The 24,555-nt window shown below is 40.5% G+C and overlaps 1 protein-coding gene across 7 annotated transcripts in view; it reads left to right on the forward strand.

The window, feature by feature from the left end:
- The window catches only part of SMAD2 (SMAD family member 2), an 83,152-nt gene extending 66,837 nt beyond the window's left edge, over positions 1–16,315 (forward strand). For 5 of the 7 annotated variants that reach the window (XM_025886416.2, XM_025886414.2, XM_025886415.2 and 2 more), the window contains 4 exons: positions 1,112–1,324; positions 4,004–4,141; positions 4,323–4,467; positions 8,098–16,315. In XM_025886416.2, the coding sequence (XP_025742201.1) occupies positions 1,112–1,324; positions 4,004–4,141; positions 4,323–4,467; positions 8,098–8,221 (620 nt within the window). In that variant the 3' untranslated portion in view covers positions 8,222–16,315. The remainder of the gene's footprint in view (positions 1–1,111; positions 1,325–4,003; positions 4,142–4,322; positions 4,468–8,097) is intronic. The other 2 variants (XM_025886417.2, XM_073898246.1) reach the window with 2 other exon arrangements.
- Positions 16,316–24,555: the final 8,240 nt, after the last annotated feature.

Raw genomic sequence — 24,555 nt, forward strand, 5'->3', positions numbered from 1 at the left:
GAGCATACAAACCTAATCTTTCTATTCATGGAAATCATATTCTTCATGGAAAGTGTTATGACCTATTATGGCTAGATTTATATGGGTATGTTTATTTTAGGATGTATTTTGTAATAGCAGTTATTAATATGAGGTATATATCTATATATATGTATATGTATGTATACACACATGTGTACAGGGTATGGGAGGGGGGGTGTGTGTTTGTGTGTACATTGTGTAGTTAATTCTTGTCCTTCAGTTTACCTCAGTATTTCACAATGTCTCTTCAGTTTCTGCACACATTAGGAAAAATTTTCATATTTTTCATGATATTCCTTATGTATTTTTTTTAAAGATTTTATTTATTTATTGGAGAGAGAGAGAGCACAGGAGGGGCAGAGGGAGAAGCAGACTCCCCACTGAGAAGGCAGATGCTTAACCAACGGAGCCACCCAGGCACCCCTCCTTGTGTCTTTTAATCAAAATTATAGAAGTTAAATTCATGTGGCCCTAGTTTTCCCATTAAATATGTAAATTCTTTTGATTCCATATTCTGTTTTCACTTGCATGGTTTTTGTGTTTTATTACTTTCTGTTCCTTGTGTATGCATGGGTTTTTTATTTTTGTAACTAGGGTAACTCACGGAGAATCTCCTGTTAAAATAACAATGTCAAAAATATGTCGTATTTTATATCCTATTATTATGATAGAATTTTTCTTCTATCTTTTGGCTTTTAACTCAGTCCTTGCTCCAGCTTTATTCCACTTCATCCTACCCCCAAATTAGTTTTATTATGCAAGTTGATGTACTTTGCCTGCGATGGTTTTATATTTGAACATGAACTTGGATAAAACTACTAGTAGAACATGACCCACCGTAAAGTCTAAAGAAGGTGTTTGAAGATTAGATGACTGTATGAGATGGGGAAAATCTGAAACATTGACAATCTGGTATGAGCTAATGGAGACCGGAGTCTGTGGTGTAGATGTTTCAGTCAGCTTCCTGAGCAGTAGCCAGGGGAGGCTGGTGTAGAGCACATTACAGATAGCTGATGATATTCAGTCTCTTCTTGGCTTGAACTGTTCACACAACATTTCTTGCTTTTATGGGTTTGGTTTTTTTCCCCAGATTTGCAGCCAGTTACTTACTCAGAACCTGCATTTTGGTGTTCAATAGCATATTATGAATTAAACCAGAGGGTCGGCGAGACCTTCCACGCGTCACAGCCCTCACTCACTGTAGACGGTTTCACAGATCCATCCAATTCAGAGAGGTTCTGCCTAGGGTTGCTCTCCAACGTCAACCGAAATGCAACTGTAGAAATGACAAGAAGACATATAGGTATGTGTTTTTCCCTTGTGTGAAGAACCGATGCCGCATACTCATAGTGGGAGCACCGTGTGGTTTACCGCATCAAGGGCTTGTGTGCAGTCGCCTGCCGCCTCTGTCAGTGTCCGTGCACGGCTTCGCTGCTTTCACAGATCCCACTCTTGCCACTGGCTTCCCTGTATTTGGCACCCTTGATACTGGGAGGTCCGTCAATTAAAAAAAAAGGTGTTAAAATTACTTTGCTGAGTCTGTACCAGTCGTAGGATTGTCGTGTTCATATTTCAGAATTATAATTTTAACAAATCATGACTTTTTTTTTCAGTTTGTTGACATCTCCTAGTATTTCTCCCTCCCGTGAGTTCATATATTAAGTAATTAAATCTGCTCACCATTAATCTGAAGCAAGAGATTTTAAACAAGAACTGCTATTTAATACATAGTTGAAAAAATAAATCAAGGGATCTCAAAAGGTAGTAGTCCCGATATCCTTTTAGCACGTTTGTGAGGTCAAAACTATTTTCATCATGCTACTAAGATCCTATTAGCCTTTTTCACTCTCATTCACTCGTGAATGTACAGTGAAATATTCCAGAAGCTACAAGACGTGATTTTGCAAGCAACTGCATGTAGGATCTGCCGAGAATCCAACTCTCTTCTGTTAAGCCAGGCATTAGAGAGAGTTGCAAAAATGTAAAGCATTGCTCTTCTCACTAGTTTTGGGGGAGAGGGGAAATGGTTATTTTTCATAACCATGTTATTTATGTGAAATGTAATAGGTTTATTATTTAGATTTCTAAATGAATTAATGCATTTTTTTTGAATCTCAGTTTTAATATCGAATGTGGTAAGTTTCCATTGATGCAATCCACATAAACAGCGACTCTTTGGGGTCTCCAGTATTTTTTTGGCAGTGAGGTAAAAAAAAGTTTGAGTGCCACTAATATAACTGAACATAGTTCTCATTACCTTAAAGGAACCTCTTTTAACAATGGTTTGCTTCTGTTTCTGATGAATTAACCACCGCTTCTTGTGAGAAATAATGCTGGTCACTAAACAGCAAGTGTGATTCTATGCAGGGCTGTGACGTGGCTCTGTGTGGAATTTCTCAGATCTTGCGTGGTGTGTAAATTTTATGTAATCTTAGGTGTCTTGTGGGTAAGGAGGGCTTCCAAATACCCACCCGGCCCTTAAATAGTTCTGTTTCTGCCTGTGTTTTAATTGGGGTTCTGCATCAGATAACAGAAGGTTTTCTCTACCATATATACTTCTCTACACAATCTTAGATTGCTGTAATTCTTGGATTGTCTTTTTACTTTTGATTTCTAACTTACCGGGTGGTTTTGATCAGAGACGATAGCCTGGAAAATTTCTCCTGTTTGGATTTAATCTTTTCCTCATGGTCAAGGACATGTTTGGTGGTTTTACAATGGTCTGTGGTCATGAGAGCAGGGTGTTTATGTGTTAAATCTGGCCTGTAGGTTAGTTTTCTTGTGTCGCATAACACATTCCCACACACTTACCAGCCTGAAACTACACAAATTTGTGATGTCACAGTTGCTGCGGGTCAGGAGTCCAGGCATGTGCTAGGAGTCTCCTCCGGGTCTCAGAAAGGGAGACCATGTTGTGGACTGGGCCGTGTTCTCGTCTGGAGCTTGAGGTCCTCTTCTGAGCTCATGATTGTTGCAGAGTCCACTTCCCTGAAGTTGTAGCCCCAAGGGCCTCATTTCCTGCAGCCTGGCCACTAGAAGCTGTTCTCAGCAGCTAGAGGCCACCAGCATTCCTTGCCCCATGGACCCTCCGTCTTCACAGTGAGCCCCGGAGAATCTCTGCTGTTGAACCCTCTCGCTCACATTTTGAATCCGCCTTCACCAGGGACAGCCCAGTCCTTTCTAAGGGATATCACCTGATTAAGTCAGGCCCACCAAGAGAGAATTGCCTCGTCTTGAGGTCAGCTGATTTGAGATCTTGATTACATCTGGAAAAACTCCTTCTTAACAGCGGCACCTAGGTTCATGGTTGACTGACTAATACAGATGTATACACACCAGGGGTGAGAACCTTAGGTGCTGTCTTAGGTCTCTGCCTTTCGTGGTTGGCTTTTTTAAGTCCTTTTGTCTCTGATATTTTGTATGTATTTGATTTGTTAGATTCTGAAAGAAGTCTATTAAAATCTCCCAGCTTATTCTTTCCTTACCTAATTCTGCTTATCTGTCTAGGGATTTGGTTGTCACCTTAATATATAATTTTAAAAAGGGCAGATGATTCCAATGTCTTGATTTTTATTTGCTTTTTTTCTTAACCTTAGTGGCATTGTTAAGGAAATACTATTTATTATAGTGAAGGCATATTTATCTAAAGAGTTAATTCCTTTAAACTTAACTTCTTTTACTTATTTTTAAATAATACATAATTTGTATGAAATTATTTTACTAGCTGTGTACTATTCTGCATTGTCAAAATACTTTTGATAAGCATGTGTTATATTTTGAAATCAATAAAATCTTTGTTAAAAAATACTTGGAAAAATATCGAGTGGTATGTTTCAAAGTTAGGCTTCAGAAAAGCATCGCTGTGGGAAGGGTTATCAAAATAGCTTCCATCATTTTAATACTCGTCCAAGAAGAGACTCTGCCAAAGTCATGCTGAAACAGGAAATGTTATAAAACTAATCCCATATGTATTTTGTTTTAGGGAGAGGAGTGCGCTTATATTACATAGGTGGAGAAGTTTTTGCTGAGTGCCTAAGTGATAGTGCAATCTTTGTGCAGAGCCCCAACTGTAATCAGAGATACGGGTGGCACCCCGCAACAGTGTGTAAGATTCCACCAGGTATGGATACACCAGTGTCAGTCGACCCACCCTATCAACTTGCTGAGCTTTTCTAGTTGCTGTTAATTTTAGGAATCGGGGGATGATTTGCATGCTCATTTTTAAAGATCTGTCGCCCTTTAAAAATTACTGCCTTACAGTGATATTCTTTTTACACAGTTTTTACTTTTTTCAATCATAGGCTGTAATCTGAAGATCTTCAACAACCAGGAATTTGCTGCTCTTCTGGCTCAGTCTGTTAATCAGGGTTTTGAAGCCGTGTATCAACTAACTAGAATGTGCACCATAAGAATGAGTTTTGTGAAAGGGTGGGGAGCAGAATACCGGTATGAAATACATATTCAGTTCTTAAATTTCCACAATGTAATTCTTTTTTTGCATCTCCTGAAGTTCCCATGTATCTATTTTCCTTAAGGTTATGGAGTCAGCAGAGTTTGTGCAAAATAACAAAAGGGAGTTAAAGGTCTCTGCACTCACAACTCCTGCAAATGCCTGGGCTGGCATCGCAGAAGGCAGATTTAAGACCTGTTCAGACGCGCACTGAAACATAATGCAGGGTGTGAAGTACCATCAAAGGGGTATATTTGAAGGCGTATGTCAGTTCATGCAGGGAGGGAGAGACATCTTCACTGGGGCTCTGGGAAGGCTTCTGGTAGAGACGGCACACGATCTAGGTTCTGAAAGGTGCGTGGCATTTCAGTTAGGCAGGAGTGGTTGGGAAACTACCATCCTGACACGAGAATGCAGTTCAGTTCGACTGGAGTTCAGAAGGGAAAGAAGAATACGGCTGGACAGCTGAGTTGAGACCAGCTGACTATAAGGTTGAGAGGTAGATAGAAGAGCGTACTTGTCCCGTGTCAGGCACTGGGGCCTTGTTTTCACTGCAGCACGTCACACATTTCAGCCTGGCTAAGAATTACTGTTTCTGTGCTCCCTTTTTTTATACGGTTGCAAAAAATGGTTCAAACTAATACCTATTTGGAAACAGGCTTAGAAAAGATTTGATAATTTGCCCAAGGACACTTTGTCAGTGGTGGAGTTGGGACTTGAAGAAAGCTCTCCTTGACTCTCAACACCCTCTCCAAGGATAGTAGTAACAGTTACATAATTGAGTTCTACAGAAGCTAATTTGTCATCGGGGGATAAGATAGATTAGGTTATTGCCATATTAAACAATGGATTGGATTCCACATCAGAGAAAGGGAAGACTTCCTTAGCATCTTTAAGGCTAGAACTATAAGTAAAATACTTAGTCCTTCTCCAGCTCATACTGCTACTCTGAGCACCTGCATATGAAGGCATTCATATAGCAGAGCAATAGTATTCCTCTTTCATCTGGCAGTTTGGGCCCTTCAGAATGTATTTCATTTCATTTGGACTCGATTTTCTATCTTCAACAAATTTTGGGAGGTGTGTGCCTCTTGAGAGGGTGAGACTTGAGTTCTGCTGGTTGAATACTTTTATAAAAATATATATTTCTATCCTAGATTGAAGACTTGTCATTATTTTGTCCAAGTTACATTAGTAGAATAATTCATTTAATCATTTCCCTTTTGCGGTATGATGCCTTTACAGAATGCAGAGTTGCTTTTTGCCATGGACTTGAATTGGCCTGAGTTGGTATTAAAAATTAGATTCAGATGGCACTATCTGATACCAGGCATTTAGGTCACATGTTTGTTTTTTTTTCTTCGTGAGATGAGAATATTACAGAACATGGTAGTAGAAATTTAGTGCAATTAAACATGAACTGCAGGAAGAATTCCACGTCTGTTTGTAGCTCTCCTGCTAAGGACAGTTTCAATTGTTGGAGAGAGATGCTGCCCTTCGTGCACTGTGTGGACTCTGCCATTCTTAAACCCAGAGAGAATTTAAAATCTGTAATTATGAGAAGCAGTAATATACAATATGTTTTTATTGGCATAGAGTTAGAGATATATCTGCTTTGGGTAATAAACTAGTTTCCTTTAACATTTACAGATCTGAATAATGTCAGGTACTTCTAGATCTGTGAACTCTTGGTAGTTGCCAGGAACCTTTTATCCTTAATGACACTGGAGCTGAGGAGGTAGAGCTAATGGGTAGATTTCTAAAACTATTTTTCAGTTTCTGTAGTACCAGCATGTTTGCCAATATAAAGATCAGGAAATGTAGTAAACAGGAAATATAGATGTGCAAGAATTTCTATTTAAGTGAGAAAGATATCTGAGTTAAGTGAGTCAGTACTGAAGTGAGTAAATAGGGGATAAATAATGTCTCGCGTGCATTTCTGTGCCCAAATAAAAAGAGTGAAACCTACTCCCCTATTCAGTGGCCTGGATTAAGAATTATTCCTGAAGATTCAGCTAATCTAGTAATAAATGATCTGATTGAAAACAAACCGAGAAATACGCAGAATTCAGCAAATGACAGAATCAGAATTAAAAGTGATCTTGGCAAAAGCCTGATCTGAGTGAGAGCTAGAAGGCAGGAGGAGCTTTCTCTGACAAACAACAGGAAGAACAGAGGGGAAGATGGATAAGGGTCAGTCCTGCCTCTGCCTCCGGGATGATGTGAGTTAACTTGGGAAGTGTTCCGGTGCAATTTTAAGCTGTGTAAACCAAAGTGTACTATCTAAATCAAAATAAGATAGTGAGTTTGTACGGGTCAGATTTGAGACTGTGCTTTTTATGTTCCACGTGTCATGTTTTAGAAATCGCATATCAGCATGTCTCAGTGTATGTCTCAGACCCTGAGACAAGGATTCAAATGCAAGGAGTTTATTCAGGAAATGGAGGAAGCACTGGTAGGGAAGGAGGAAGTAGGGAAGTGAGGTAGGGGAGGGAAGGCAGCCAAAAGCATTATTAAGCCATCTGCTGTATTGGGTGGGTCATTAGAGCTATTCCCCTAGGAAAACATGGGAAACAGTAACGAACATGCAGAATTCTCCCACCCAGAAGGAAAGGAAACTGGGCATTTAAATGCCAGGTCCCGTGTCATTGGGTGGGGGCTGCTACCGGGGAGCTTCATTTCCTAGCACTTGTAGTCTGCTGCACACGTGGCCAGAGCAGAGAAGTTCTCAGGCACAGAAAGTCAGACACACACCATTGGAAGTTGGCTAGAGAACACTGAAAACTCTGAAGGGTATAGTGGGGCACTGATACCATCTGCTAGAGAAAACCACATCCCTTGAAATACAGTTTTTAATTTTATTGAGCATGTGTTGCTTGGAGATGAAGAGTTGATAATGGCCTTTTCTCCTGCTTGAAGGGCCGTCACACTGAAGAAGCAAGCTGACTCACCGACTTACTGTATATAATAAATAAGGCAGAACGCAGATCAGTACGTGCAAGTGACAGGATGTCATTGAACGATTTGTAGTTCAAAACACTAGGGGTGTTTCTTATTAAAAGCCGGGGATTGTTGCTCATTGGCGTAGGGAAAGCCGAACTCTAGCTCTGAACATTCTGTGATAAGCTTCGGTCAGAATTCTTTTTTTTTTTTTTGGTATGCTTGAAATTTGAACCCTGTTCCATTTAGACTTTACTTGGTATTTGAGTATCCTCTGCTCTGTGGTTGATTAATAAGTAGGGTGACTGTATCTGCCAGTTTGCTTAGGACAGTCCTGGTTTGAGTGTTGTCCTAGCCTGATTATCAGTAGTGACTCTCTTCACTCTTAAAGGTGTCTCAGTGCGGATGGTAAGTAGTCAGGTCACCCTCCTAATTTTAATTTGAGGAGAAAAGAATGTTTTTGTTAATCTCTTTAAAAGCAAAAAAAAGTCATTAGAAATATTTTGTTAGACTTTGAGGATTAAATAGTTTTCAAAGTAATAGCTGTCCTGGCTTAATACTTGTTCAAAAGAATGTTGGTTTTAGTATATACAGCCCTTTAATCTATCTAAATTCTTAATGCATGTTGCTAAACATCGCCATGGTGTTTTAATTTCATAATTCTTTTCTTGTATTCTTTTAAATAGAAGGCAGACGGTAACGAGCACTCCTTGCTGGATTGAGCTTCATCTGAATGGACCTCTACAGTGGTTGGACAAAGTATTAACTCAGATGGGATCCCCTTCAGTGCGTTGCTCGAGCATGTCATAAAGCTTCGTCACCACTCAAGTCCCATCAAAAGACTTAATGTAACAACTCTTCTGTCATAGTATTTGTGTGTGGTCCCCATGGACTGTTTACTGTCCAAAAATTCAAGAGAGAAAACAGCACTTGAGGTCTCATCAATTAAAGCACCTTGTGGAATCAGTTTCCTATATTCGAATATTAGATGGGAAAATTAGTGTCTAGAAATACCCTCTCATACAGGAGAAAGAGAAGATTTTAAAGACTTCACTGATGTCTTGTTGGGCATAAAACTGAGTGTCCCAAAGGTTTATTAATAACAGTAGTAGTTATGTGTACAGGTAATGTATCATGATCCAGTATCACAGTATTGTGCTGTTTATATACATTTTTAGTTTGCATAAATTAGGTGTGTGTGTGCTGCTTCTTGATTTAGGCAAGCCTTTATAAAGTTACAGTACCTAATCTGTTATTCCCACTTCTCCGTTATTTTTGTGCGTCTTTTTTAATATATAATATATATCAAGATTTTCAAATTATCATTTAGAAGCAGATTTCCCTTGTAGAAAAACTAATTTTTCTGCCTTTTACCAAAAATAAACCCTTGGGGGAAGAAAAGTGGATTAACTTTTGAAATCCTTGACCTTAATGTATTCAGTGGGTCTTAAACATTCATTTTGTGTTATTTACTGCTAAATCTCACTAGATGGAAACTTTGCAGAAAATCTTTCCAGACCTCTTCTCCATTCCCACTTTTGCCCTGATACCAAAACTGTGTAGCATGACATCCATCACTAGTCATGGTGGCTCAGATACTGCCAGCACCAGTTAGTTCTGGGGCACAGTACGAGTTCATACGGGGTAAGTCCCTTTGTCTTACATCAGAGTTCAACGGATAGTAATAGACTTGTGTAACCAAGCAGTCTGTTGATTTATCCTGACACCTCATCAAAACACAAATGGCAGTATAATTATTTTCAGGGAAATGCTACAATTACTTCAGTATATTTATCCTTTTTTTAAAGCCAGTCTATAGATATAAACACTCTTTTTTAAAAGCTATTTTAAAATATTTCAATAGCAGACCTAGTGCTCTCTGAGTTTTCATTTGATTTCGTTACCAGATTGTATTATGAAATGGACCTTTTGTAAATGTAATTGCTTCTGCAGAATACCTACAGAAGTGATGCTGAGGTATGATCAGCAGATAAGGGCCATCTGTTTTTAAAGTATGTTGTATTAAATTTGTAAAATCTATGTTATTTTACATAATTATGAATTCAGAATTTTAAACATTGGGGGAGAAGCAGTTGAGCAAGTTTTTTAGCCTATAATTACCTACAGTCTGAGCTGTTCTTAACTAATCCTGAATGTGTGGTTGTTTATATTATAACCAATGACATTTTATGCTCTGTGGCTAGAGGAGATTCCAGAAGCTCTGTTGGCAGTCCATTCGGTGGCAAATAATCCTTATGTCTAATGTTGACTCTGCCGTTTAAATAGTTCTTGTTTGCATCTCTTGAGAAAAGGGAAATAGCCACTCCTGACCCCCTCCTAGTAAATTTTCAGATTTTTGGACATAGATACCTTTGGTACTTGTTCTTTGAAACCATATTCAGCTGTCTCTACTCTATCATTTTCAATACTCTCAGCATTTGATTGTTTTCTACTAGGTATTCCCCCATTTTCCTATATTTGTGTGTACATGTATGTGGTCATGCAGACTTGGTATAGTAGTTTTTTATTCTGTCAACAAATAGTTACTGTGCACCTGTTTGTGTGTGCCAGGAACTTTCTTTGCTTTGGGTAAAGGTGAACAAGTCCGATCCGGTCCCTGCCATGGCTGAGACATCAGTTACTATAAACCCTTAATCAGCTCACTTGTCTGTGAAGGAGATAAGCAGGGAACTGTGGTGGAGCATAGCAAGGAAGGCTTCTCTAAGGAAGTGATGCTTGAGCTGACATTTGACGTGAGAAGGGGAGCAGGCCATGGGGAGAGCCTGGGAGATTGGCACTCCTGGCAAGGAGAAAGGCATCAAATGCCAAGGTTCATTGTGAAGGAAACTCCCTATTAGGTCTTCATGCTTACACAGAAGTCTCTGCCCAGATCCAAACTTGGGGACCAGAAGGGTTCTGTAATATATAATAGTTGAGGGTGGCCTTACTTCGTGGTAGACGGCTTCCTGTGTCCCACGGAGGACTACTGTCAGATGGGCTGGAGAGAGCCAGTGCAGCCTCTGCCCTTTGGAAGGCTTTAACTTCCCCCAAGAACTTGCAGTGATGTCAGGGAACAGTGTTGGGGGCGGAGAACAACTCCGGAAGTGGCAGAAGGGCCTGGCAGTTCGTCAGTCTTGGATGGAGGTGTTTAGCGAAGCAGTGCCAAGGACAGCGTTCCAGCAGCTGTGTTGGGCTTCATCCCCTACAATATTAAACTGGGACTCAGCTCTTTGGAAATACCTGTTATACTGAGCACTTAACACCTGTCCAGCAGTTGACTCCATTGGTGTTCAGTAATCTTACATGCCTTTTTAGGAGACGCTATTTCTTGCATTCTGTTTTGTCTACTGCAGCTTAAATTTTGTTGATTCCCCTCCCCCCCCCTTATTGGGGTTGTTTTCATTCTTCTGAGTGATAAGTTCTCCATGTTGAATTTTGTCTCTATTTAAATGAGCCAGCATTATTTAGAATTCCCCCTCCACAGGGCTGGTAACCTTCTTGGTTTCACGTGAGAACTGAGTGAACACGTTTTTCCATCACACTTCTAAGATGGATGGTGGTTTGCAGTCAAGTCCGTTGAGAGCCGCCGTAGGGAATTGGAGGCTGGTGACGTCCCCATTGACTTTGGTTTAACCAGTGGCAGCTTCGTTTTTATTCTGTAATGGAGTTTATATAGATTTCTTTTTTTTACGGCTTAAAAAAAAAAAAGTTTGAAAAGTCTGTGTAAGCACTCTTTAGGATTAAAACAAATGAGTGGACTTCGGCCCACCTTTGGAACAACCCTGCTTGTGTTCTTTTCTCCTACTTCAGGGAACCTTCCTGATGAGGTTCGACCTAGACCGGTTATACTAATTATACATTATGTCATCCATTCATTCAGTAAACATTTATTGATGTCTGCCCTTTACCCAGCCACGGCGCTAGGTGCTGAGTAATGAAAAGATGGCTAGGATTTTGTCCTGGCCCTCAAGCTGTGGGGTTACTCCTCTCTCAGGACCTTTCACTCTGCCAGAAGGAAATCTCCCTAATTTTTCTTGAAAAAATATTCTTATTCGGTACTCTTATTCTGTATTCTAAGTACATAATTGCAAATTGTTTAATATCTAGCATTTTTCTTAACCTTAAACCATATCAGTTTTGCTTGATTCACCTGCCTTTGAACTTACCAGATTTTTCTCCTTTGTCAAAATTATTTTAAGTTCAATTTATTTGTGCCTTTTAGGTCGGTTTCAATCAAGACTAAGACTTTGAAGGTGAAAAACAATCAGTCTGGTCTCTTGCTAATTGAAATCAAGTGAAAGATTATATAGGCCCAGTTGGTTTCTCTACCTCTTCCGAAAGCTGTCCAAATATACCTTTAAGATCTTTGTCTTTTTTGAATTATTATTTAATAATTAAACACTTGAGCATTTATTCAGTACTCAGTACTCTCCTGGTCTGGTTGATGGGGAGTTATAAAGTAACACAGAAAATGTTCACCTTACTTAAAATTTGTCTGTATGTTCAGATACTTTCATAGCTGCACATGATAATTTCACAGACTGCCCCCCTTCCACACCATTTCTCCTGTATCTCTTTAGATAACTAGGTAGTCTGTGGACATAAGCAACGCATGATCTTTTCTCTTACTCTGATCTAACTCATTGATGGTTCAGACATGACAAATTATTGCCCAGTTTCTTTGCTTCATGAGCTTTACTTGGCTAAATTCTTGATATACATCAACTGAACTGTATTCTTCCTCCCCTTCTCATAACAGAATGTATCCCTTGTGGTCTTGCTGGTTGCCCTCTTCCTTGCCAGCCATGTTTTATCTGCAGACATCAGAATGTTTCTCTCCATTGAACTTTACTAAAGACCAAAAAGGATGGTGCTTTTCATACCAGGGTCCTTTCTTCACCATGAAGGTAGATGTTGTTCCACTTGGTCAATCACTTATTAAATCTTACAAATGGCTCAGAAATTCCCTCCAGTTAAATGTCTTTGTGACTAGCAAATGGCATGAGTTATAGATTGTATTTTAAGTTATGTTTAGGATTAGGAACTTTTCCAGCAGTTGCAGCTAATGATTTTCCTATAATCCTAGCCCATTTCCACCTTGGAGCATATTGGATTGTTGTATTTAGTACAATCAAGAGTAACGACGGTAGTGAGTGGTCTCTAGAGGTAGTCAGAATCCTACTATTGAGTTCCTTTTATATCTTCCTTTATCTGTTCAGACTACCTTTTATGCTTGGGGATTGAGGGACAAATCATCTCTTGGAGTGGAATTCCTGTGTTTGGAGCCTCAACCAGGAAATGTCAGCTATACTAGATATAGACAACCTCATAATAGCCTTTATGATAAGAACTTGTCTAATGTGTTTATGTAATTTCTTGAGTAGGAACTGTTTTATCTTGGATATTATAGGTAACTTTATATATAGCATAACTGCCTTAAATCTTTTTAGTAGGAAATAAATTGTTAACATGTGTATGCATTTATGTATACATACACACTCCTAGAAAAACCTGAACAGTAGGGGTCATTTATCTGCTTACACCTTAACACCGTTGAATGATTCTGTTGTTTAAATCTCTGATCTCAGTAAAAGTTTCCTAATATGCTTGCAGACGTTTTCCTTTCAGATCTTCAGAGTAATTTATTTATTCTGCCAGAGTCGTGATTTGGTGGTTTAGTTAGTATGCCGTTTTTAGGCAGCTTGATAATTAAGAATCGTAACTGGAATTCATGAACATCAAAGCGGCAGCAGACACCCACTCATTATTATATATCCAGTGGTCTCTGGAAGGTACTAGTTTAGCATTAACTTTTTTTTTTTTTTAATGTTGGATTGCCTCTCCCTGTTCTTTTCCTCTTGGTTTAAGATTGCTAAGCTGCTTCAGATACCATGGGAAGTAGCACCACCAAGTCAAGTTCTCCTGTAGTTGCGGCCGAAGGTGGTTCAGATCTAATTTTCTTAGCTGTGCTCAACAGAACTGGATTTCCCAAAGTTCTTTGGGTCGTCTCTGATTCACAGAGGATCTGACCAGAGTGTGTTAGCCTAAGTTATCTTCAGCATCGATTGGTTTGCTGCCATGAGATCCATAATAGACCCCAAATTTTAGCCACTGGTTGAGATGTAAGGGCCCTTGGAAGAATAATGCTGATGCTAATGGCAGTGAGAAGGATTCGTGAATATCAGACAAAGGACTTTTAGATTTCTCTTCAAAACAGTTCCTGGGAAATGATGTACTACCCTCCAAAAAAAGAGGAAAGAATAAAAAAGCTCTTAGTTTCTCCAGAATTTTCAGTTTGCTCTTTTGGGTGGGGGGTTAGGCATTTACTTCCTATTTCTAATTAAAGATAATTTATTGAACCATGAAATCCATAATATATTGATAAAGGGACAAAAGTGAAGTTTTAGCATTCTAAAAATACTTCATTATGTATTTTCCATCTCACACTCCACTTTTCTTCTTTCTCTCTGTGGCTTTAAAACTCTTGGCTATTTTATGCTGTTAGTCACTAGATAACTTGCCATATTTCTGGTTCTATATTAAGTTCTACCCTTTACAATGCCGTAGCAGCAAGTTGATTCTCAGCATCTGTCTGTAGGGATAGAAGTCTTACTAAAGTCTTTTCTCCCAAAGAGATTTTCCGTTTTTCAATAAGTCCCTTAAGAAATATGTCAGTCTCGTCATTCACATTCTTGGATTATTCAAAAAAAAATACATCGGTGAGAAAGAATAGGGTGCTTTTCTGGTGAGTGTATGTACCTGCTTTAAGAATGTAGTCATTTTTTGGTTTATGTAACTAATATACATACAGATTAATGAAAATTGGGGGAAATAATCACATATGTAGCAAGTAGGTAACCTGCATGGATATAAGTTTTGTTTTTTTTGTTTTGTTTTGTTTTGTAAATCCTGTTTCTGGCAAAACGCAGAACCCAAGTTGGTCACTTTTAGACCAACTTTACCTCAGGCTTCATTTTTGGTTTTCTGACCCTGACCTTTAAGGCATAAATATATGTATCCTTTTTTTATTAGTGGTAGTGAAGCTGTGACACTAACCGTTTTGATATAAGAGGGCAAAACAAGAAAAACGAAAGAGTACAATGAAAGCAGTTGTGCAGTTGAACTAGATCACAGCACTGTAGGCAAAATAAAAACATTCATATCTGAGAATACTATTTGCCATCTCTTCCCAAGGCCAGACCTTCTGGCAGAACGCTGTTAAAAGTAACAATTCAGGGCCTTTATAGTCTGAGGGGAATATCTCCAGTTGGCAGTATATGAAGCAAGGATGTGGGAAATACTTGGCAAAGAGTTTTTTCACCTAGAAAAAGAGAATGAAAAGACATATAAAACTGATTTATTCATTTAGCTCTGAAAATCTCAAGAAGATTCAGTGAAATACTATATAACTGGACAAAACGAGAAGGACCTTTAGAGGATTTGTCTGAAAACAGGTTTCAAGCATGAACTTTTACATACACTGATCACTCATTTGCTTAGGGTACTACCGACTATTAAAATCAACCCCGTTAAATAAGGTATGCGTGGACTTACTAGGAGCTAGCCGTTAGTAAGTGTCCTCAAAAATTTTTTTGAGCTGATGCCCGCATAGGTAGCTTTCTGCTCTTGAAAATTCTTTTCCCTAGTGATCCTAAGGGAAGAGTGAGTGGTGCACCCAAGGTGACCGACGGCCCTGGGGTGCTTGGGACTGAGGCATTCCCTGACTGAGGGACTTTTTGTTCCAAACCAGGGGAAGTCCTGGGCACACCGGGAGGAAGAGTCACCCGGGGTGTTTTTGTGATTGACCCTCACTCCCTTAAACGTTGTAATCGTTGGAATTACATTCAGCTGTCTTCGGGTTGTCAACATTTCCAATATTTGGATAGGTGTCCTCCAATCACTTATTACTTTGGGTGGAATGTGAGATTTGTAACCAATAACTGCTATGGACCCAACGTGGTGGTGAGACAAACACTTAGGAATCCAGGGAAGGTAACCGGGGGTTTAATGAAACAGAGAAGAGGCAACTAGATAGTGAAGTTCTTCAGAAACTGTGTGTGTATGGAAGTACAAATCATGTCTTGATGGGGTTAAATCTCATCTGAAGTTTGACTTTTCTTAACAGTAAGAGAAAACTGAGTGGTATTGTGGATTTCTTTTCGCTTGAGGGAAAATCTGGCCTTTCATGCTCTGTCCTCTGCTACATTCCCCAGACTGTCCTGCTCAGGAAGCCAGAATGTAGTGTTTATTCTCAGTGAATGTTGTATTGAGATTACCGAATGCATCAGCCAATGGCAGGTGAAGGAATTGGGTGTCCTGATCCAGACTGAGCAGTGCCCTCAGTTTTGGTGGCCCCCGACCCCTCAGGTGCTTACCAGCTAGAACACCAACCCCGGGAGGTGAGATTGTTCTAATACAGCATTAATTTTGTAATGCAATATGCTGGATGCAGAGTCTGTTGTTGTTTGCCTGTGGTCCTCAGAGACTGCATCCTCTGTGCACTGTGATGTAGACGGTAGATGTGTTCTTTGTAAGCTTTAATCCTATGGTTGTCAAAAGTACGACGTGGTTCCACTTTTTTTTTAAACGATGAGCTGAGGCTTTATTGCAGCTGGTTTTCGAGTTAAAATTGTGAAATACTGATTTCCTTCCCCCCGCCCACACCAAATATTTTAGTCTATTTAAAGTACAAAAAAAAAAAATAGTTCTACTTAAGAAAACATTGCTTAAATGTCCTGTGATTTCTGGTCAATTTTTATATATATATTTGTGTGTTGTCTGTATGTGCTTTCACTTTTTACCTTGTTTGCTCTCTACCTGTGTTAACAGTACTTTCACCATTGAAAGGTGAACATTTTTCCTAGCATTAAAAAGAAAAAGCCATTTGAGTTGTTTACCATGTTATTATGGGACTAATTTTTAATTGTTTTAATTGATTTTAATTTAAACTGATCTTTTTTAGAGGGGATTACATTTTGCTGTCCATGCCCTAAATGATATGGAAACAAAGAAATGTGTGTGTATTTCACATACTGGCAGTATGATATTAAGGGTTCATCTTTTTTAAGTTTAGTGTTATATAAAAAGTTACTCCCCTCCCCTGGCAGACAGATAGCACTGCTTAATTAACCCACCCCACCCCCACCCCCCACCCCCACCAAACACACAGGTAATGCCTACCCCCACAGTGCTGGTAAATTACACATTTTAGTTTATTCCGGAGCCTGCTTGTGCCAAATTAATAGTCTCTGATACACATCATCTGTGCTGCAAACAAAAACAGACTAGAAGGTGAAATTCACACTTACTCTCCAAATACACTCTTAGCAAAAAACAAAACAAAACAAACTTTTGTAAGATTCCATTGAAAAATCTTAGGTAAGACACAGCTTACTCATAATTAGTTATATTGTCATGAAATAATTGAAAACGCTAAAATAACGTTAGGTCAGCCAACTCCTTTGTGCCTTGCAAGAGCTCAGCTCCTTGGATGAATCAGTACTTCTCTGGTTAGCAGACTGCTTTCTTTCTTCAAATCATTGAAAACAGACACACGTTAGGATGCAACACAAGGGGCCTCAGAAGCTGAAATCCACTGCCCTGCTTGGCCTTGAATGGCCCAGGGACTGGCATGGCTTCATCAACCATGGTACACTGGTAAAAGCCTATGTAAACAAGTCCTACTTAAATTGCCACACCATAGAACTCTATATAAACAATCTAAAAGGAACCTTCCAGCATTGTCTGCAGCATCACCGCACTTGACAGATGGCTAGAGGAGATCCTTTTCCACTGTCACCTCATCCTGGGAACATTCCTGCTCATTAACCTGTTAGTGAAACTGGTTTTCTGCACCAGGAGATTCTCATTAGAACCAGTGTCCATAATTGCACATACTCATCAAGGGACTGAAGACTAGGGGGGATGTATGCGGTACGTTTGGGTTTTTATCCCCATTTGGCAAATCCTTTTTTCCCCCTCGCTTCAAAATAGATTGAAAGCCCTTTAGTTTGGAAGCAGTCCTGTTACCATCAAACTGATGTATTCCGGTGTGGTCATTTTAAGCATCTGATACGTCCAAGGTGAAGACCGTGTTCATTTGCTATTCAAGAAGCTATTTGCACCAGGCAGTTGTCCAGCTTCCTTTTTAACAGACTCATCCTTCTCATCAGAATATAAAGATGAGCCCAAAGTGAAAATTAAAAATTCACAAATGTAGAATACAAAAGAAGTCAAAGGCTTACCTAAAAGCTATTTCCTGCAATGATGAATAGGTTTGGAAATATTTGTAGAATTGGTTTAACTAATGGTTTTTTTGTAAAAAAAAAAAAAAAAAGCAAATATGCTGGTTTGCACATAGGGAGACAATTACATTTTTAAAATGTAATTTTTAAATTTAAAAAATTTAAAATTTAAAATTTTTTATATTTTTAAAACATAGGAAGGCAAGAACATTGAATTACATCTGAGTAACAAGTTCAGGGATAAGCCACAACAGACTAAGCCTGCCTTTAAGAAGCAGCAAGAATGCGTTCCTGTGCTCCAGGGTGAGCCACGTGACCTTATGATTGGTTATGGGGTAGATGGAGTTCGAGATAGGGACTCACCACCACATTACCTTCTGTCTTCAGTAGTTTTGTCAGCTGCCTCTGCACCTACCTTAGGTGCTAAGAGGAAGTAAGATTGCTTAAAAAGTTTTTAAAGTCCTTAGGAAAGATGATCGCCGAGGAAGGAGGTTCTTCTGAATAATGTGCAGTAAGAGGATGGACAAAATCCCATCGAAGCACGGTATTCAAGAATGCACTGAATGTGGACGGATGGAGAGGACTTGAGAACTCTTGGAGCCAAACTTGCTTGTGGCTTTGAATGTGCACCAAAGCTGGACGACACCGCTGAGCTAGTGCTGTGAATGGTGAGCAGAAAACGGACAGCCACAAGCTAGGTAGATGCTAGCCCACACCTAATAATAGAGCCTGGGTCTCCAGGAGGTAAAAGCCAGGTAGCTGTACAGCACCTTGAGTTTTATCATCGGCAGTGAGATTGTGCCACCTTGCAGGCAGTCTGGGGCAAAGGATGGGAGAGTCCCGGCCATAGCCCCAGCCAAAGAGGGGCTGCTTGTTTGGCATGGGGAGTTGAAACACATACGTGCGCACGTGTGTGTGTATTAACTGAAACAGCTTTTTGCTCATGTACAGCTAGAGTTTATTAATCTAGAGAACCCTTTGGAATTTTATGCAGGATTTTGTGTATATGTAGATTTTTCTGATGAAAAGTGGCAATCATCAGAGGCCTTAACCACTTCCAAACAGTGATTCTCCATTGAGACCAACTATCTTGAACTTCAACTAGAGTTTACTCCAATTTTAAATCTTGTTCGTTTTATTCATGAGACACCTTATCTCTAAACTAGACTTGATCCCACTTTTAAATATAAATGCCATATAAATAAGATTTTAATGCAAATGATGACCCACTTTGAAATGATTGAAGCTTTTATGTTTGGACTGCAGTGGGAAAAAGTAAGATTTAAGCGAGCCTAGCTTAACATCTGGAATAAAAGTATTCTAGCTTGCCTTTTTATATTGAAAGTATTTGTCTTGAAAAAAAACAGATTTGTTGTCTTTGTTTTACCCAAGAACCACAAACTACATCGTCCCAACTTTTAAATCAAGATCTTGAATAATGGTGTACGGTAGCACCACATTTTAAAAACGTATTTAGTCAATCACAAACACATTTTCTAAGGAATTGAATTTTATAGAGATAATTGAATGCTTTCATCTGTAACAGAATTAGTGGCCTGCAAACCGCTGTGGTTTCTTCCTATGCTCTGAAGTTGTCAAAAGGGACTTTTCCACTGCAAGTAACTTGTATAAAGAAGTATGAGGCAGGGGAAATTCAGTATTTTTAAAATCTCAATGACAATCACTGACAAACTGTTACACTCTAAAGAGCTTAACTATTTTATTAACTAAAGCATTATTTTCTTTTATCATTTCAGCATCCAGGTGCTTAAATTTTACATCAGTATAAAATCAAACACATTAATAAAACCAAGCGAGATTTGGCAAACTAAATTTGGAGTTTCTAGCAATGTCTATATGACCTCTCGTGGTGTGATTTTCATCTGCCAAATGTCAGCTACATTCTCTCCTCTGTCCTGTTTCCCCCTTTTCTGCTCTACCCCTATAATCCCTGCACGTAAACCCTTAGAAAAAACTGCCTTCTCTTAGAATATTTCATTGATTTGTTCCTATATTTTTTAAGAACTGAAATCACAAACGGGAGAGAGGTCTAAGAATCTGGGTGGTTGCTATGTTCTTTAAAAGATCACCTGTGAAAATTGGTATCTATTTTGTGTGTCCAGCATTCCTTCATGTAACATTTGTCCGTGGGTGTGCTTTTTTCTTAATCAGTACTACCGCCAAGAATCAACTGATACTCAAATTTACAATTTACAGATTTAGTGATTGGCTGAAGCGGGTGTTGAATATAAAATCCTTTAAGATAACACTGGGCAAGAGAAAATCTGTATAATTCAGGTGGTCTGGGTGTTTCTCAGCTGGGAATAGCAGTATCCTGAGGGTCATTTAAGCCACAGGAATGCTAAGTAAGGGTGGAATGCTTGAAGGAGACCGCCCTGTCACGGTCAAATACTTCAGTTATCTTGGATGATGGAATAAAAACCCCCGCTGCGTTCTTTAAACAAACTTTTTCTGTCTTTAATGACTTTGGACAGAATAACATTCTGCTGGTTTGAAGCCTTGGTTATCATTTCTGACGTCATGGAAAATGCAACTAACTCGGAATCCGAGGTCTTGGGTTTGGGCCCTGATTCTGCCAGGGGATGGTGACTTTAGATAAACCATGCCATCAGACTGCCTCCAGTTCCTCATTTCCCCAGATCCCCCGAAATGAGGAAGTGACTTTTGAGGGCGGCTGTGAGGATTAAACAGGAGCCCTCAGCACAAAGTCGGAGCTTGGGTGCAGATGCCTGAATCTGCGGGGCCTGCCGGAGGGAGGAGCGGGGAACTGCGAGGCCTTCACCGCCAGCTGCTCTCGCAGAAAAGTTGCGACAGATGTCACACTGAGGTGTCCAGTGAAAACCTGTAGCAATTCTCTGTTGCCCCGAAAGTAAAGCAGGACAACCAGGAAGACCAGTGGCGTGCAACAGTAGATGTTTAACTTCATTCGGGAGTCCGGTCCGTGATTGGGGCCGGGCGGCTCTGGGCAGACCTTCCAGTCTTGCCCGGCTCACCGCGGAGCTGGCCTTGCCTGGAGTGGCTCAGCCCTCTTCCACGTCCCTCTGGTCCTCCATCCGCTAGCCCACAGCCACTTTCGAGTCTGCGTGCTGCCTGCTGACCAGCGCCCCCCAGAAGCAAGCTGCAGGGCGAGGCTGCAGAGTGGAGTGGCCAAGGGCCGGTGACAGGGAAGGATGAAGAATGGGGGCTCTCCGCGCACTCCATCCGCCACACCCGGGCTTTGTGTCGTCCCACCGGTGAACTTGTTCGCCAGGGAAGAGTGAGAAGTGTGGAGACGCTGAACAGATCCCAAGCCGGGGTCTACTTTGTTCAAGTGTGTTTTGTTTTTTTGTTTTTTAATTCCTGGAACGTTCAGTAGAAGCCTATTTTAACATACACCACGAAGGTGAGTTAGAACCAAACGAGTATATTTTCTGTCTGCTCTAGGTTGGTCATTGGGGTTGCTCCTGCGCACTGTCCCATGACGGGAGTTAACACCCACTAAACTAGGCCTCGCACGTACAGAACTAGAAGAGTCCACCTCATAAATGAGGTAAAAGGAAGCATTCACTTCACCTGCTGTCCTCCGTGGCGGCCATCTTTGGAAGCGTGGGGTGCTTTAGGGAAGCTTCCCCAATGATCATGCATTAGCAACGATCACAGTATGTTGTAACTCTGACACATTTTTAAGAAGGAAACACTGCAATTATCTGTGCCCTGTTTCTGTCTTAAATTTCTATATTACGAATCAAGAATAGTCTGGAGAGTCTGAGTCTCTGCTATGGAGGAAGTTAGGAAGTGAGCACCTCTTTGGTGGTATGGTTATGCTTGGTAGCCCTAGAAAGTGGAGTTGACCTCAGCCTTAAGCATTTTTGTGTCCAACATTTATTTACATTTTTCAGAGCACTGAATATTTCTCCTTGAATATATGTTTAAATGGGCTCCCCTTCCCCACACTCCTCTTTAATGGTCACAGGAGTCCTTTTGATTATCACATTCATGTAAATACACAAAGGTATTTTGTAGTCTTACTGGCAACCCAGTGAAGGGGGCTTTTTTAAGTCTTTTTTTTCCCCCCTAATATACCCACTATTTTTGTGAAATACAAAAAGACCACCAAAAAAAAAAAAAAATTCCAGATTATAACAATCAGGAAAAACACTGGTGTATATTTTTTTCACTCTTCGGATGTGTAGATGTATTTAATAGGAAGTGTTTGAAGCTTCTCTAACAGCACATTCAGTTAGAGAAAGCTATTAGAAATCATAAGAAAAAATCTCTAAAACACATTAATCCATTCAGCAAGCCATAATGGACATGTAATACAATTTCTTTTCACTAGCTTTGGGGAACACAAAAGATCTGTGTTGGTCCACTTAAAATTTGGGGTTTGTGGAGCGCCTGAGTGGCTCAGTCGATTAAGCATCCAACCCATGGTTTTGGCTCAGGTCATGATCTCATGGGTTGTGAGATCGAGCCCTGCATCGGGCTCTGAGCTCAGTGAGGCATCTGCTTGGAAGATTCCCTCTGCCCCTCTCCCTGCCCCACAAGCACACGCGCTCTCTCAATAAGTCTTTAAAAAAAATTTGGAGCTTGTTTTTTGTTGTTGTTTTAAAGATTTATTTATCCATTTGAGAGAGAGAGAGCAAGCACGTCGGGAGGGGCAGAGGGAGAGAAAATCTTAAGCAGACTCCCTGCTGAACGTGGAGCCCGACTCAGGGCTCAACACTGGGCTTGATCCCACTACCTTGAGATCATGACCTGAGCCAAAATCAAGAGTCAGATGCCCAACCGACTGAGCCACCCAGGCATCCTGAAAAAAAATTTGGAGTTTGAAATTAAATACAAAACTTCTGGACATTCTTTTCATGCATGATTTTTTTTAATGTACCTAAATTGAGTATATATTTTGATTACTGTATTTGGAAGAAAACATTCCTTTGTCTTGTCTAAGTATCCTAAAATAAAAGTGTGCAATGGAGCCAAAGAATTTATTGATGAGCTAGCATTAAGTGTTCAGATATAATGAGTATGGAAGTATATTGGACACACGGAATATTAAAGATGCCAACAGTTAGTAATATTACATTAAAACATTTGTGATTACTTGTAATGTTTTGATAAATTGTTAGGCACTTAATAAGTCAAGATCTGTCTTTTTTTTTTCCAACCTATAAAATGTATTACCCAGAAGTATTATACATTCCACATATAATCCCAAAATGTGATGATATGCTTTGGGTGTTTTTTTTTTTAAGCTACATGGTTATATAAGAACATTTTTTCATGAAAACCAAAACTTCTAAATAATCCACAGGTACAGTTAAAAATTTCCTTCCATTCCAGCCCATCTCCACTGCCCTCCCTGAAGAATGCCTTTTGGTATTTTTATCTTAGTACTAAATGTGGAATGGGAGCTAACACTTTCCAAGGAAGCTGAACTTGTCTCCAGGTTCTGAGAAGACCCCCTGTGACCTGGGTCTTTACCATCCCCTAGGTGACCCCCTGCTATTCCCATAGTGACTCTCCGATCCCATCCTCCTCGCCATTTCCTGTTCACCTACTCAGCCTGGTGGCAGAATGAAAGGTGTCTTATGTCGGGGCTAAGCCATGTGCTCGGAGCCCTAGTTAGTTCTGCAAGGCTTCTCTAGAACACTGCCCATCAGACATTCCTTCTCAGATTTTCATTCTCCCTGCCACTGCCTGTCCCCACAGCCTACACAGCCTCCGTGACTCTCACTTGAAAAAAACAACTGGAAAATGAAAACAAAGTTCCTTTGCAACCTGCATAACTACTTCCTGTCTCTTCTGTGTGCAATCCAATGGGTTGAGACCAGTTCAGCCCAGCTGGCTCCCTTTCCTGTCCCACCCCACTCCCGCCCCCCTTACTGCACTCACCTCCGCTTGCTGTGGTTGCCCTTGTTTTCCCTCAGAGTCAGAGGAAGAGATGCTCTGTCCCAGTCTGGTTCCTGCCCCAGGGCTTCACTGTGCTTCCCGTATTGGAGTCACAAGGAGAGCTGTTAAAATGCAGCTTCCCTGGCCTCCCCTACAGGATTCTGGCTGGCTGGGCAGGTCTGGAATTGAGACAGTGGGATCTGCATTTTTAGAAAGCTCCAAGTGATTGTCAGCCAGCAAACCACTGCATGAGACCGTGTTCCCTGTGGGTTTTCAGACCTTTCTCCCTTTCCCACCTCCCACACGTTAAGACTCAGACTGTGCAAACAAAGTTGCAGTTTCTTCATTTCATGCCACTAATTTAAAATCTCTCATGAGCACCATCAAGCTTTGGGAGGGAGTGGGAAGAAGTGGTTGGCCTTAAACTCGCAAACCAAAGATAACTCATTCTCTTTGTCTTGGGCTTCAGACTGCCTCTTTAGGAGAAACGCTCAGCGGCTCGGAGCCTCTTCCTCTTTTCCTCCCTGAGGTGGCATCTGACGGATGGGAGGGTAGAGATTATGGGAAGTGGGTCCTCCAATGCTTGGGCTCACGTCCTTGGACAGTCTTGCTGCAGTCTCTGTCATCGGGCTCTGTCCTTGCTGAATCTCCTGGTTGATGCTGGTGACTCCTTGACTTTTGCTCACATACATGTTGGCGTGTTCTGCTGCTGACCACAACTCTGCCATCACCTTTGGTCTCAAGGTCTCCGCCTTTGACGGCCTCCATTTTCCAACGTTAGGACCATTTATCAGTGTGGCCCTTGGGGGCAGGGGTGGGAAAGGAGGTTGGAACTTTGGAACATCCTGAACATCTTGCTCAAGCTTGGGGAAGCCAACAGTATTTTCTCAGACTAATTAGACAATTCCCTCTACCAGTGCTGAGTTAGTGCTTCTGTGCCATACTGGGTGTGCCTAGGAAAGCGATCCATGACCCCACCGTGCAACTTCTGTCTCACTCTCCATCCCT

Source organism: Callorhinus ursinus, unplaced genomic scaffold (assembly GCF_003265705.2).
Source record: "Callorhinus ursinus isolate GAN/ISIS: 27379988/994484 unplaced genomic scaffold, GSC_fseal_2.0 scaffold11, whole genome shotgun sequence".
Lineage (NCBI taxonomy): Eukaryota > Metazoa > Chordata > Mammalia > Carnivora > Otariidae > Callorhinus > Callorhinus ursinus.